Source organism: Melanostigma gelatinosum, assembly GCF_949748355.1.
Source record: "Melanostigma gelatinosum genome assembly, chromosome: 22".
NCBI lineage: Eukaryota > Metazoa > Chordata > Actinopteri > Perciformes > Zoarcidae > Melanostigma > Melanostigma gelatinosum.
In genome coordinates this window covers 7,943,703-7,959,218 of record NC_136655.1, presented here as the reverse complement: position 1 = coordinate 7,959,218, position 15,516 = coordinate 7,943,703, and the positions used below count along the sequence as shown (strand labels likewise).

Sequence of the window (15,516 nt, the reverse complement as noted above, 5' to 3'; positions counted from 1 at the left end):
TCTATTACCACAGCACCATTAAGGAAGAGAAGCAGTGTATGCCGTAATCATTTTTAAATTAACAACTAGAGAAGCCTGTGGGGAAACATTTCTGAAAATCTAATTCAACACATGGAACTCTGTTGAAAGGGTCAGGAGGAGGAAACTAGGACCGCATGTTTGCAAAGAAGCACAAATCAAGTTAATCAGAGATAAAGATAACTCTTCCCTGAGTTTCCAACTTGGAATTCCGACTTAAATGACCTTTCTATTGCACTGTCTGTGTCAGAGTTCGATTCCGAGTACGATTGAATCCGGCATGTCTCTCAGGGTTGTGGGTTCGAGACCCACATTGGGCGGCGTTTTAAGGAGAGTATTTCAAAAAGTAAAACTATACAACTGACATTAAACTTGACCTATCGAAGACAAAGAAAGCGTTTGTTCACAATACGAAGGATCTTCTGACATCAGCTGTCACTGAAATCAATAGCTGACCTTTGCCTGCGGCAGCCAGTCCAGCAATCTGTCTTGATGACAGCGCTATACTAAGAGGAAAGACTGCAACAGGTTGGGCCTCATCCCAAGAATGCCACTGATGTGGCAGAGTACGTTTTTGAGAGGCTCATTCAAACACTGGGATGGAAATCAAATAGATTGTGGGGCTTTTGGGAACGGGTAACTGATTACGACAGTCAATGCCAGTGGTCTCGAGCAAATCCCTGAGCATTAACTCCTCCTAAAGTTTCAGAATCAAACAGCTCAATGGGCGCTGTTATACACTTTCCAAGTTTCCTACTCATCTGGAAATGTGTAACTTTTATTGACGTGCAAGTTGTAAACTCTAGACTGTGTTCATGGTTCAACTGTCAGGATGGCCCGAGCGGTCTAAGGCGCCAGACCTCAAGGTTTTAACTCCTTCCACAATAAAAAGGGCTTTCTGGTCTCCGTATGTCCAGACGTGGGTTTAAATCCCACTCCTGGCAGAGCCTTGGCCTCTGATTAAAAGATGAACAGAAAAAAAAGGATTCAAAAAGGATTATTATTAAGGACCCCAGAATTTTTAGCTGATGACAAAATGCAGACGAAGGCAAGAGTAAAGACGACCCCTGACACCGCAGGGTCTCCTCCCAAGCATGTCATGAATATGTTGATCACATAACGCTAGGGGAAAGAAGAAGAAGAAGGACTCTTCACTGTTAAGGTGTAGTAACCTACTAGTAGTAGGTTACTACTGCAGAGATGTTTCTTGTAGGGTGTGAGGAGATTTGACCCAGAAATATGTCCCTCCACCCTATTCTCAGACCACGGGACTCAATGCAGCCCGAAAATACGACCTATTTTCTTACCTTATACCTTATATTTCTTACCTCTACGACACGAAGAGTGAGCATGGCACCGCCTATTTTACATATGGCAGGAACACTATGTAGTGATAGAACTTATCATATTAGGTGAGACTCACTTCCAACCTGCAATGTCTTCAACTGAAAACAACGAATGAGGTGTTTTACGGGAAAACACTGAGGTAAAAAAGGAGGAACGAGAGAATTAAGAAGAGAATCGGCTGATTGTAGTGAGCACATGCTAAATAAGATTTCTGTCCCCATCTGTTTGGGTTTGGGTTCATACATGGCCAAGAGTGTGTGTGTATTTGTGCGTGTGAGTTAGACGTCTTTCCAACCCCGGTGCAGGTGGGCTGTTGATAGTTTTATCAGCGCTGGATCGGGTCAACGGAGAGGAGAGGAGAGGGGGAGAGGAGAAAGGCTGGCTCTGTAATGATCTCACTGTTTATATGGGTTGTTCCATTCATATGCCCTTATACAACGGAGCGGAGCCAAAACACTGAATGCATGCTCTCCACATTATGTCATGCCATAGTTTCCCTCTAATATTCCTACCTTTCGGACATGTTTCTTTGTGTGATGTTGGTGGAAACCTTGGAAAAAACATTGTGCTTTAAGAAGCCATGTGACAGAAGATTGAGAGAGCAGCGCTGTCAGGCAGCCAGGCTGCAGAGTTCCTCAACCTTGGGACTCGATCTGGATTCGGGGCTGAGTAAAATACGTATTTGTTTGATAGAATAGTTCGATTGCTCGGCCCCTAGTGCCGGCTCGTACCTCGTTGACTCCAGGCGAGTGAAGAAGAGTTGGGTTGTAACGAGAGTAACTCGAGTAAAACTCTACATTCAAGTATTGTTGGTGAAAGACATTTCTTATTGTATTATCGGGGTGGAATTCTGGATTTTATGTCAAATATAATCAGTGGTGAGCTTTTACTACACCAGTGCTCAGTAACTCCGGCTCCTCTGGTCACAGGCTGCGTGTCTTGTGGTTGTTTGGTTTGGTCTGTCCTCTTGTATCGGGCTGCCGGATTTTTAAAACGGTTTCAGGCTCTATAAAGTGTCCCATAAACCACTTTTACTATTAGTGTAGGACACTGCAAGCATACAGCTGGAGACCGCTACCACTGACCATACACACACACACACACACACACTCAACACACAGCATGACACACACACACACAGAGACAAGCAGGGACAGCCACATACTTCCTGGTCAGACACATTTTGAGGGCTGATGGAGTCAGGACCTCTGCCAAACTCTAACCCCATGTCACCCCACCCTGCCACCCCAATGACATCACCGCATAGCCCTGAACCGCCGGCCCTGCAGAGCCTAAAACACACACACACACACACACACACACACACACATGTGCAGGCGTCGAGAATGCAGAAAGCGCAGACACGGTAAGGAATACCAAAGGGTCACATTTTGACTGCACAAAAAAAATGCAGAAATGTGCACACACACACACACACACACACACACACACACACACGGAGCAGCTTCATTGCAGGCTGCAGCCTCTGAATCAAGTCATAAACGTGTATTACAGTTTTTCTATTTTAGTGAAAAGGACAATCAAGAAACGACAGTGTTTCCATCTATTTAGAAAATGATTGGATTTTGAAATGAAAATATTTGCAGATTCAGCTCTGCTTTATTTCCCTCAATATTTTTGGGCTATCTTGCATTTATCAGGGTGGTATGACGTTGATTCTGGTCTTACGTGAAAGGAAATGTGTTCTAAGTGTATATGTTGTTTTTGTAATCGTTCAAATGACTCAAACTCCTCAATTGGTAAACAGGGTTACAAGAAGAAAAAAAGGAATAATTAACCATAAATATAAAACGCACAACATTTCAACATAATCTTAATCTTGATCATTTCCTCGATTCACAGATTTATTGTTTGGTCAATAATATATATATATATATATATATATATATATATATATATATATATATATATATATATATATATATATATGTATAGCTATCTATATATCCATCTAAAGTTCACACAGCTGAGGGTGATATTTCCAAATGCCTTGTTTTGTCCCGAGCCAAAGTGCAAAACCCTTAGAGGCACAAACACACACACACACGCACACACACACACACACACACACACACACACCAGGAGTGGAGGGGTTAAGCCGGACGCTATCATACACTGTCCTGGGAGGAATTCCCAGGATTCAAGTCAACCAATCAGAGACCTGCGTTTAAAATACTGGCTCTTCAACTGGAGAGGCCATCCTCTTCACATGGACCACCATCTGTGTGTGTCCATGTTAGTCATTAGTGCTCCCACTGGGCAAAAATACACACTCGTGTAACACGTTCAGTGTTAAAGACCCCCCCCCCCCCCCCCCCCAAAACATGCACTCATACATCTACACACAGAAACACACATTCAGACTTTAACCTCTTAATGCAGATTTTTCACTGAAGAGTTTGTGGAAAGTCTACTTGACGGCCACTTTACATTGGAGAATATTCCTACTTGCTTTTAAAGCCATTGTGTGTGTGAACATACGGGACACACACACACTCACACAGACTTTACAACACACTCTTGAATGACCATGAGGATCCATTGATGCTTGCAGACATCCCATCTTCTCATATATCGAGCGTGGAGACACAGAACACACACTTACTCCCCTTCCCTCATTACCGAGTCCCAAGGGACAAGACACTCAAGCAGCACTTCAGTGTTTGGTTAAAGAAAAGCTCTTTCTCTCCAGTTAGAGGGCAGCCAGACAGACAGACAGACAGACAGACAGACGCAAAGAAAAAAATAACATGAGAAAAGGGCTACGTCTTCCTGAGAAACAAATCCATATTTTGGGTTCAACCAACTACTTCTGCACATTTAAGAACTTTTAAAAACCCCAATTTGAGCCTTGAACCAAAGGCATTTTTGAGATGAACAGGTTTGGAAAGAGCAATATAATCCTCGAATTATTTCATCTTCCAGCTAAAGTGATAATGTTTCGAGTCGGTTCAGTTGCACACAATCTTGAAAATCAAATCCAACGTGATACCGGACTGGCAGAAAAGTGAACAAAAGGGCAGGAAAGTAAAGAGAACATGGACGTCATGACTGAGAGAGCGAGAGGGAGGGAAGAGAAGGAGTTGACTTGGTAGACGGGGAGGCAGGAGGAAGAGAGATTATCTCTCTCTAATGGCCAACTTGTTGACAGCAAAACTTTTCACCACCTCTACCTACACATCTAACGTTACTAAACCCCCCCCCCCCCCCCCCATCCTCCACACACACACACACACACACACACTTCCTCAGGTTTTATCAGCCCTGCTGTCAATCTGCTCCACAGCTCAGGTGGGTCTCAGACTTTTAAAGCCATAAAAAGTGCGAGGGGAACCGGAGATGTCACCACCAGCGACGGCCTTGACGTTCTGTCAGAATCTTCACGTGTGCTGCCAGACGGAGAAACCCTTTCTCTGCTCTGTCTGCCCTTCACAAACAAGAAAGATGTTGGCTTTTCTATGATGTACCATGATGACTTTCTTTTATTGACTTTATTTCCTTTTTATGAATCCCAACGATGTTGCTGGATTAAGTCAAGGATACATTTTTTTTTTTTTTTTAAATGAACCATGTTTTCGTTGTGTTTTATGATGCCACTGAACCGGTTTTTAAGTTCTTGTCGTCGGGATAAATGTGTGTGGAACAAAAGGACTGTTTCTAGATCTAGCCAAGTTCAAAGGTCAGCATAAAGCCTCAATAGGTCGACTGATGTCTTCTTACCAAACAGGAGAAAACACACACCAGCTCCTCCATGAAACCAGCCGTCCATAATCAACAAATATTAGCTTCTTGGTGTTGTTAACTGAATCCATTTATTATTTCCAAAGTATTCAGAAACATCCTGTCAACAAAAAACCCTCTCAAATAAAAGCCGATCATTTAAAACACACACCACTAAAGTTGAGTTTCTGCTTTTCTCAGAGCACATTTTAAGTTATCAAATCGTACAGTTCTTGTCTTGTTGGTATATTGTTTGATTGCACAGGGGTCCTCTGACCTGCAGCTGCCCCCGATACCAAACACAGTACATTGACACGCCACATATGCTTATATACAGGCGAATAGACTAATATGTAGAGGGCCTAGCATCTGTGATAAGCCAGCTTTTCACTCAAAATGTGGAGATCCTCCTCATTGCGTTTACAATACTTCGTCAGATGGGTGTCAGCGTGCAGTTAAGATGCCATGCAGCCTCTGGCCCAGATGAAGGCAGGCAGAGCAACTTCTCTATCCTGAGAGAAACATTTGTGCAACATTTCGACCAAAATAGTCCTGGTCTCCACCGCAACGCAAGACACACACACATACACACACACACACTGCATTTCACCACTGTCATATGGGAGGCAAAGTCATGAAATAAGCCATGTAAGTAGACTGTGACAACGGAAACATTGTGGGGACCAAACGTCTACAAGTTCAAATTGAGCAGCCCAGTGGACCAAGTTTGAACCAGCTTCTTTGTTTCTTTCATATCTGATGTGTGTGTTCTGTTCAGAATGTAAAAAAAGTTCCTCAAAAGTTCAAGAGTTCAAGAAATCGCCCATTAAAACTCCTAAAAGTTCTGACAACGAGGATAGAGCCCCAAAAACGGACAAAAGTTATTACATACACACATCAAACTATCATAAAGGTTGAAAGAAAAGTGTCATCATACCTCTAAAATCCACATTACCGATCACTGTTTGAGTGTGTATGCATTCTTGTACTCGGTGGTTTTTCCTTTGAAAACTTTTTTTAGGTTAATAAGAAAAATATGAATGTGATGTTATGTCCTACCTGTTCTGCTGCGCTCGAATCCAGTTGTTGCTCAGCTCTCCAAGAAAAAGTTTTTTCCTCCCAACATCCGAAGCGCCCAAGTCCGAAAAGTGCGACTCTCTGTCCGGCTGGGAAACTATCGACAAGTCGGTGGTTTTATTGAAAGGGAAACCCCTTCAGCCCGCTGCAGAGCGCGCACTGCGTTACAAATGCTTCTAGGTGTCACATTCAATGTCCTCCCTTTCGCTTCACAGAGAAGTGCCACACCAAAGTTCTAGAGGGAGCGCAGCGCAGCCGTGGACCTGTCGGTACCCAAAATGTCCGAACTTGTCATGTAGAAATGTAGAAATGTGGTCAGATATCAAGCGGCACGCGCTCCCCGCGGTGTGCGCGGTGTGTTCAGCAACAGGTGTCGGAAATAAAGTGAGATTTCTCCACGGCCATCACAAGTTTCCAAACGCTCTCCAACTAATTACGCACTCAGGGGAAAGGGAGGCGGGGGGGAGGGAGGGTGCGCTCCAAAAGTTGTTTTTTTTACGCGCATCGAGAAACACGAGCGGAGAAGTTTGAGCCGGAGAGAGAGCGCGGAGTGAAACAAAAGAACTTCACTCTGTTGCTCCGTCTGCGCGCGCTGACGACTCTCCTCTGCTCTGATGTGGAAACCGCTCGCCTGAGAGAGACAACGTCCCTCCCGTTGAAACAGGAGGAAAGAGATGTGCCTCTCGACTAGGAAACACGAAAAAAAAAAAAAAATGCTGTCAGAAGTGGGATTTGAACCCACGCCTCCATTCGGAGACCAGAAGTCCCGTGGTTTAGGAAGGAATCGCACCTTGAGTCTGGCGCCTTAGACCGCTCGGCCATCCTGACAACGCTGAAAGGCGCGTCATCTATAGACAATAAGAACTCATAGTGAATAACTTGCGTGTCATAAACTCACATCATTAACGCATTCTGCTAATTAAAAATCAGTCCAGCTTCACTATTGCAGCTGACTCAATGGTTTGTGAGTTGTTCGGGTATTTAAAGGCACAGTTCACCCCATAATCAAAAATACACTTTTTCTTCTTACCTGGAGTGCTATTGATCGCCCGACGTGGTTTTGGTGTGAGTTGACTTGTTCTGGAGGTATAGGCATGTCTGCCTTATTTCAATATAATGGGACTATATTGCACTCAGCTAAATACAACTTCAAGCAATATGAAAAATACATATTTCGTACAGAGTAAACTGTCTTAAGCCATTCTGTGTTCCCGTGATTTGGCTCAGTATTGTGAAGTTGTAGACAAGAAGTCCCTTTGAGGACGGCATTGACCCTTCAATCTGGTAGATTGTAGCTCTCAGCCATCCAGACAACTGACGGATGAGGTCAATGGGGACTTTTCAAAACTGGCTTTGGTTGCATTAGACGGTGGAGCCCGCTATAAATCACCGAGAAGCGGAATCTCTCCGTCCCTACCACTCGTTGGGACAAGAAATTTCCTCAGAAAGCAATAAAAGTCACAGGAATGCACAGCCGGAGGAGGAACAGAAGATAAGGAAGATCTCTTCAGTGTTGGATGTTTGGACTGTTCATGGCTAACAGCTTATTTTAGGGAGCTCCACTCCTCTCACATTGTTTTTATTTCCTCTCAGAAGTTTTTCCGACTGCTCACTGCCTCCTTCTGCCCCTTCCATATTTTTCAGTTCTCTCCATCCACTGCTCCCTCCCGCTTCCCTCCATTCAGGTCAGCAATTCATTGACTTTACAAACCGTTTATTCGAGAAAATAAGGTATACAAAGAGCAAACATCCAAAATCAACAAGCAACAGTGTTATGCCTTCAAACCACAACTGAAATCATCAATTATTAAGCTTGAAAACATGTAATATAGACTGAGCGTGTGTGTTTAAAGTTGAGCTGCTGTTTGTTTTGGTCTCCCCTCTCCTCTCCCTCTCTCTGTTTTCTCTTTCTCTCCATCACCCTCTCCTTCTTTTTCTTTTGCACTCATGTGTGATGTGATGTGTGATGATTGAAACCACATCTACCCAAAGCCAACGCGAGCCCTCCCCACTTCCTCTGCAGTCACTCACTTCTTTATTTCTCCTCCCGGTCTCTCACGTGTGTCAGTCCTCCTCCATAGTACAGTACATACAGAACGACGGCATGTAGGTAAGGTTTTTAACGACGCACAGGTTCTAACGCTATCTCAGCGACCGTCTGTGCTTTGTTTGTGTCGTGAACCACCAATATCATCAGGATCTTATCAACGGCCAATGTCTGCAGAGAAAAGGTGTGTGTGTGTGTGTGTGTTTGAAACAAATCCAAAAGAGAAAACACATCAACACACATACACTATATGTATTATCAATATGTCTTTCTCTGATATACATTTTTGGTGTTTAAGTCTGTAATATTTTGCATATTCCTTTGATCTGAAAGGAGACGATGAGCTGTGAGTTACGGCAGAGACAAGACGATGAAATAATGTCTGGTGCTCAGTGGGTTGTGTATCCACTCTTTCCTACCTGTCTCTCCCTCCCTCGCTCTCTCTCTCTTCCTCCATCACATAAATCAGGCAGTCATACATGCGGAACTCTTCCTCCTTCTCTTTCTTGCTGCATCCATTCCCGTCTGTCTCCCTCCACTGGCTTTTATCAGGATAGTGGATGGAGAAAGCAGAACGGATCCTTCTACGCAACAAAAACAACACAAAAACCCCAGGCACCGACACACCGAACGAAGCGTTGCCATATGTGACGGTAAACATTGGCACATATGTTACGTTTACAGACTGTCGGGGAGTCGACTCAGAAGTGTTTTATTGTGTGAAAAGCGACGATGTTTCCACTCTGCTTGAAGATCCTTGAAGGCAAATGTCGGGGCATGTGGGCTGAAAGAGAAGCCCGCCTTATCAAACAGGAATCAATATGTAACTCATACAACCCCACTTCAAAAATCCGAACTATACCTTGAAGACAATAGTAATGGTATGGCTTGATTGTGTGTGTGTGTGTGTGTGTGTGTGTGTGTGTGTGTGTGTGTGTGTGTGTGTATGTAAAGAACTGGAACAGGATGAGGCCTGTGCTGTGGAACAATGTCATTTTTTGTGGGCGGATAGGAAAATAAACCACGAGTGACAAGATAAGAAGCACAGTTTAGAGGGAGATTAAGAGAGCGAGAGAGAGGGAGGGAGGCAAAAGGAAAGGAGGGGAAGGATAGGTCATAAAAAGTGAGGGAATGAAACAAAAGGAAAGATGTTCTAAGCTCTGTCTTTATCATTTGTACAGAAGTCAAAAGACAAATAAACCAACAAATTAGCCCTGGCTTTTGTTGTCTTCGCCTTCTTCTGGTCTATACAAATCCTTCAAACAAGAAACAATGAGAGAAAAGATCAAATCACAGACAGGATCCTTCCACAGCAACATAAAGATAAATCCATATTTTATTCCATTTTTATCATTTTTCAATCCACAACAAAGTCCCGGTGAGTCCCAGTCGTCACCGATCCGAAACATTATCAGTATAAAACAGACGACAAAATACTGGATCTACAACACGAGCTCCTATCTGATGGAGTTTCATTCCAAAATAAAAGAAGCATTTGTCAAACGTTACACACACTATTCATGATCGTTGGAACCTTGAGCCATTTCAAACTGCGAACATATGAGAACAGACATGTAATATTATGGAATGAAACTCCTCATTTACACCCATTTGGGCTTTTTTTAGTACACATCTTAGGTGCAGAAAATGAAAGCGTTACGACGGAGTAGAATCAGATTTGAGTGCAGTGTAAATCTCCATCTTTAGGCTTTGTCTCCACCAGGTACTTCTTTTAAAGGGAGCACCGCGAAACAGTTGCATGTGGCCCAAAGTCACACTTTCAGCACTGATGACAGTCTTATGAGCACAAAAAAAAAAAAGAACCTGTTAGCGGAGCTTTCGATTGAAGTGGAAACAAATGGAACCTCTGGTGCTGGGTGCTGGGTGCTGTTAGCGTTGAAGTCATGCTAAGGCTGTCAGCGCTGTGGGAGACATGCAGCAGAGTGTTCGCACTGTAAACCACAAGAAGAAGAAAGTGTTCCCGGTGGACACAGAGCCTCGTGGAGGTGCAATATATACGTTCCCGATAACAGTCTCCTGCTTACAGAACTAATCTGTGGTTACTTGCAAATCACCAATTTCTTTTTTTTTTTAACACATTATGCAACATACCGACCAATACATGACAATATCTTCAATCAAACAAGATGTGTTTTAGATATATATTACCAAAAGCAATAGTTATTTTATATTCCCTACCTCCCATGAAAGACAAGATGCTTCAATAAGGGAATATTAACTCATATTTCTCCATAACTCTAAAAGGATTGTCACAGAATGGTAGGTGAGGGATTGTCTGAACACAACCTCATTTCAGCACGGACACCATGACTGAATGTGTTTCTTCGGGTTTAAAAAGAAACAGCAAACATCGACACCGGTGTGTTTTAATAAAGGGAGTATTGCGAGAGTTATTGTGGTGTGTGTGTGCCTTCCATCAATAATGGGGGGAAAAAGACACGACAAAAAGTATCACGATCCGCTGACAAAGGCTGTTAATTAAAGTTCTCTCTTTACAATATACACAACTATCTAGAGGTGACTGCTGCACGTTGGGACGTTTCATCAGAAAAAAAAAAAAAAACCCCAACAAGGCATGGAAAAAACAGAAGAGAAACTAAAAGTTAAAAAGATATAGCAGCAAATGATGTAAAGAATGAAAGGCAGCTGAAATAAACACACGTTTGAATGTGAACCAATCAAATAACAATGTGGTAACAGCGTGTAAGTCTGGCATCAGAAGGAACCTGGCAAGCTCACTTTCAGCCTTTTTTTTTTTACGACAGTTTGAAAATATCCCCCCCCCCCAATGAAATACATCAAGTCACGTTAACAAGTCTGCCGATTTGCCTGGAAGGACACAAGATGGCCGCTGCAAAGTGTCACAGATGGCGAGAGCAGCGATGCGCCTTCTGTTTCCAAGTAGTTTTGGAAAATACGTGTTCAATGCCTCAAAAAACGAACAATTTCCAATTAACTCGCATGCCAACAAAGCCCTATGAACTGAAAAATGAACCATATTTCCCTCAGCTGGCACTGTGTGTTAAACGTGAGAGAGACTAAAGACACATTGGAAGAGTATTGTTCAGTAATGACGTGTATTTTTCCGAATATTAGATGAAGAGCAGGTGGAAGTGAAAGTCATTTAATTAGTGTAACAGGGGATTATGCGCGTTTTCTAGAGACTTCTCATGGTCCTGTGTGTGTGTGTGTGTGTGTGTGTTCACTTGCCTTCTGAATTTGCTAATTAATGTATAATTTGTGTTTCTGTCAGTGTGCACTCGTGTGTCAGCAGCTGTCCTCAAGAGCGTTGACCACTTGTTCCAAAATGTCGGGGCATCGTTCGGCGATCTGCTGCAGGACCTGATTGGCGTACTCCTGGAGCTCCGCCCCCTCCCTCTCGCACAGCGCCAACTCCGCCTCCAACTGCGAGAGAGAAAGACACAGCGAGAAAGGGGAACGATTTTAGACATTTATTTAAAACATCGTCTTTCAATACAGCCAACATGGAATACAAAGGAATTGTTTGTCATTTAGAAATATGCTTATTTGCTTTCTTGCCGAGGGTTACGATCGATGGAGCAAGAAACTGGCTAGATTAGCTTAGCATAAATACTGGAAAGAGAGGGAAACATCTAGAATAGCCCTGTCTTAAGGGAACAAACTCTGGACATGAAATACAAATAAAAACACTTTAAAATCCAATAACAGTCAAGCACACAAACACCAACTCTCCTTATAACCCTGTGGATGACAGGGAGCCTGTTTAAGGCAACACACACACACACACACACACACACACACGCACACACGTGCATATCAGACTGTAATCTGAAAACACCACAGTGTAGTTCTTTCTGACCATACAGAGTGGAACATTTCTGTGAGAGAGTGCTGATGCTATTTTCTTTGGCTGCGGCCGAGCTGAGACGTCAAACCGAACGGACTTAATGGCCAATACATCTGTATCAATAAGAGCAACGCTCAAACAGTCATGTAACACAAGCCCACATTTATGTCGGTGTGTGTGTGTGTGTGTGTGTGTGTGTGTGTGTGAGGCCTGGGTCAGATATTGGCAAAATATTGCCTCGTTAAGTCTTAACCTCTTCCCTCTGCTCTCATCTCAGCCAGCAATCCTCAGCGGTATCTTTTATTACAGTGGCTTTATTCATGTGTAAAACTGCTGTAAGTAATAATACTTTTGACGATTAATGAAAATGTGCCCAATAAATCAGATATGAATATCGAACCTTATCAACCGTATCCCTATATTATGTTGTTACATTGTCTTTGGAGGCTATGTAACAAGTTATTTTATTATTTATAAACATATGTGCTGTAATCTCCTTGTGGTCCGCACTGCGCTCACGTCCGTGTTACTCACTGCTCGCTGACATGACGCCTGATAAACAGCCATCAGTCCCGGGAAGTATTTGCAAGTTCTATTTTGGAAAGACAGGAGGAGGCGAGTGAAGACGGAGGAGAACATCGAGGGAGAAGTGGACAGCGAGTGAGGGAACGAGGAGGTGAAGGAGGGCGTGAAGCCTTCCTCTGTGCACGTCCGTGAGTTTGCGCGACTTTACCGTCCCGATCGATAACGCCCCAAACATCCTCATGTGTGTTTGCATACAATTCAACTTAATGACTCCGCCTTTTAGTTGCAATTCCCCAGAAAAACACGGCAGTAAAGATTAGATGGTGAGGCGATTGAGAAGAGATAAATGGTTTAGTGTGTGTCTGCTGTCTTCTGCTCTCTGATCTCACGCAGCCTTGACCTACACACCAGCGAGAGAGACGCTTGAAAAGCATTTATAAATCAAGGTGCAATGGGTCAAACACAGCGCTGATACTGCCATATGCATAAAACAGAGATATTATCGGCTGCAGCACCGTCTGCATTGTCCATAACTCACAGTTTCAAACTGATCGGGGCAGTTTTATAAGGGATGTTGGCGTTTATCTGGATTGCTGCTTGTGTCCTTTCAGTACTACAGTGTTACATAAAACCAGAGAATAACATTGTGCCACACCATTGTTCACGTCAGCATTTGGTGGCACTAGCTTTGTCGTTTTAATGACAATTCTGCTGTTTTACAACCTAGATATTTATTTCACTTTTTGTTGAAGGTACTGCTGGTGCAGATGATATTTGATCAATAAAGTCAGTGCTGCGATACATCGCAACACTGTAAGACACAGTTTTAGACACATGAGCAGTAAAACTGTTTTTAGACATGATACCAGTTCAACAGTGTTTTTTGTTTCTGACCATTTCAAATGAACGAGTGTCTTCTTGTGTTCCCTTTAATTCGATTTAATTAGAATATTTTGGGGAAAAAGTATCCAAAGCAAAGATTAGAGATAAGTTAGAAAAAGTTCAAACTATTTCAATCTTTTTCAATTTTTCCATTATTCATCTTGCGGCCCATCGCATCCATCGTGTGTCCATCGGAAAGGTCCCGACCCCACAGGTTGAGAACCACTGATCGAAGCTCGTTATTTGGTCGTGAAATCAAAAGGTGAATAAACCTGAAATCTGCATGTGTGCACACTCATGGTGCAGTCAGTGGACCATGAGAAGAAGCAGCTCTGCAAAAAGCTCCTTAAAAGGTTGTTTTTTTTTAGCTCGTGTGGTTAAACTGAGGACACGTTTAAAACCTGGCTGACTGTTTGCCCGAATGCACTTCATTGCAAAGCTGCGTCTAACAGAGTCTCCACATACTTAAATCACTACAATTAACCTGGTGGGAAAAATGTCTTTCCTCTGAAAGTAATCACAATTGAATCCTCCGTCTACACGCTGCAAAGCCATAAACCTCCTCTCTTGCTACATTCACTCCCTCGCTCGTTTATGACCCGAAGAGATGAAATACAAACAGCGTTGCGTGATACAGTTTCCAGTTATGAGCTGTACGTTTGGATGCTGTGGCTCCAGCGGATCACGTCTCATGCAATCACAGCGCGTGTGGTCAGAGAGAAATGGAGATGAAATAACGTAAGTGGGCAGCTTGCCAGATTCATGACAAGAGTGTGTGCGTGTGTGTGTGTGTGTGTTTGATTGTTAGTGTTTGTGGTAAGGTATGTGTGTGTGTGTGTGTTTAGGAGATACATTGGTGTAGGTGTCAGTGGTTTGGGTGTTCGACATGATAGGTGTGTGTGAGTGCATGGCATGACGCTAAAGTGTATGTTGCAAGCTCAAGTTCTGATTTAGTGAGTGACAGAGAGGATTGTGGGAAGCAGAAAGATAGACTGAGGGAAGGGATAAGACGTGTGTGTGTGTGTGTGTGTGACAAAGTGAGAGAGAGAGGGTTTGTTGAAGATGATTTTTACTGCAGCCATTAAAGCTCCATTATCGTGATGGATCATTATCTGTCTTATCAGGGGTCGTAGAGGAAGACACACACACACACACACACACACACACACACGCACACACACACACACACACACACGCACGCAGAGCCTTGCAAACATGTACATGCGCACACAGGTTATCAGCTTTAAAAAGAGGATGAGGGTAACGTGTGTGTACGTACACACTGACCCCTAAACACACACTGCAGGGCTTGAACCTCTTTGCAGAGGAATGCTAATGTTTTCTAAAGAAACCCTAACACAGCAGAGAGAGATAGAGTCAGAGAGATTACCAGAGAGAGAGAGAGAGAGAGGGCGATAAACGGGTAGCGGTAGAGAACGAGAGAGTGTACAAACATATGATCTAACTGGAGTGCATCAGCCCATCCTGTTGCAGACACACACTCTGTGGCTAGAGGTCTGTTTTTACCAGGAAACTGTGTCTGTTCACTTTACGGCAGTGCCCGTTGAAGAGTAAACTTCACCTTGTTTTGACTGATTTCGGGGAAATGATGTTTTATGAATCATGGGTTCCAGTCCCTTGTCTCCATAGATAACAGCTGCTTAGTGAGGCCCACTGACCCTCTTCCACAAAGAAATGTATCCAAAGGCTGCACAAATAATGTTGTTAATGTTGGACCACAGATGTAGCAATGAGCTCTGAATATTATTATGTATTATTTCCATTTACAGGCTCAATTTCTACCATGTTTTTTAATATTTGCACAACAACGAAAAAAACAAGATCTGCTTCATATTTCATCCAATCTCAACCGACTTTGGTATAAAAAAAATATTTGGGGACCAATGAATTGTTTAATAGCTTTCATGTTTTCCAATAACTGAATGATTGGCTGAACATGAGCAAGTTAAAGAGCAAAGTTCAAGGGACAGAGCAGCACTGCTTGGTGGGTAAGGAAGCAGAAACCGAG

General features: G+C 43.2%; 2 protein-coding genes across 5 annotated transcripts in view; both read right to left on the bottom strand.

Annotated features, from left to right (window-relative positions):
• The window catches only part of wnt5b (wingless-type MMTV integration site family, member 5b), a gene marked incomplete at its 5' end in the record, with an annotated part of 62,707 nt that extends 55,874 nt beyond the window's left edge, over positions 1 to 6,833 (bottom strand). For both annotated transcript variants that reach the window (XM_079294675.1, XM_079294674.1), the window contains one exon: positions 6,166 to 6,833. The remainder of the gene's footprint in view (positions 1 to 6,165) is intronic.
• Positions 6,834 to 9,548: 2,715 nt separating this feature from the next.
• LOC306796152 (ELKS/Rab6-interacting/CAST family member 1-like) overlaps positions 9,549 to 15,516 on the bottom strand; it is a gene marked incomplete at its 3' end in the record, with an annotated part of 90,811 nt that continues 84,843 nt past the window's right edge. For all 3 annotated transcript variants that reach the window (XM_079294932.1, XM_079294934.1, XM_079294933.1), the window contains one exon: positions 9,549 to 11,656. In XM_079294932.1, coding sequence (XP_079151058.1) covers positions 11,519 to 11,656 — 138 coding nt within the window. The remainder of the gene's footprint in view (positions 11,657 to 15,516) is intronic.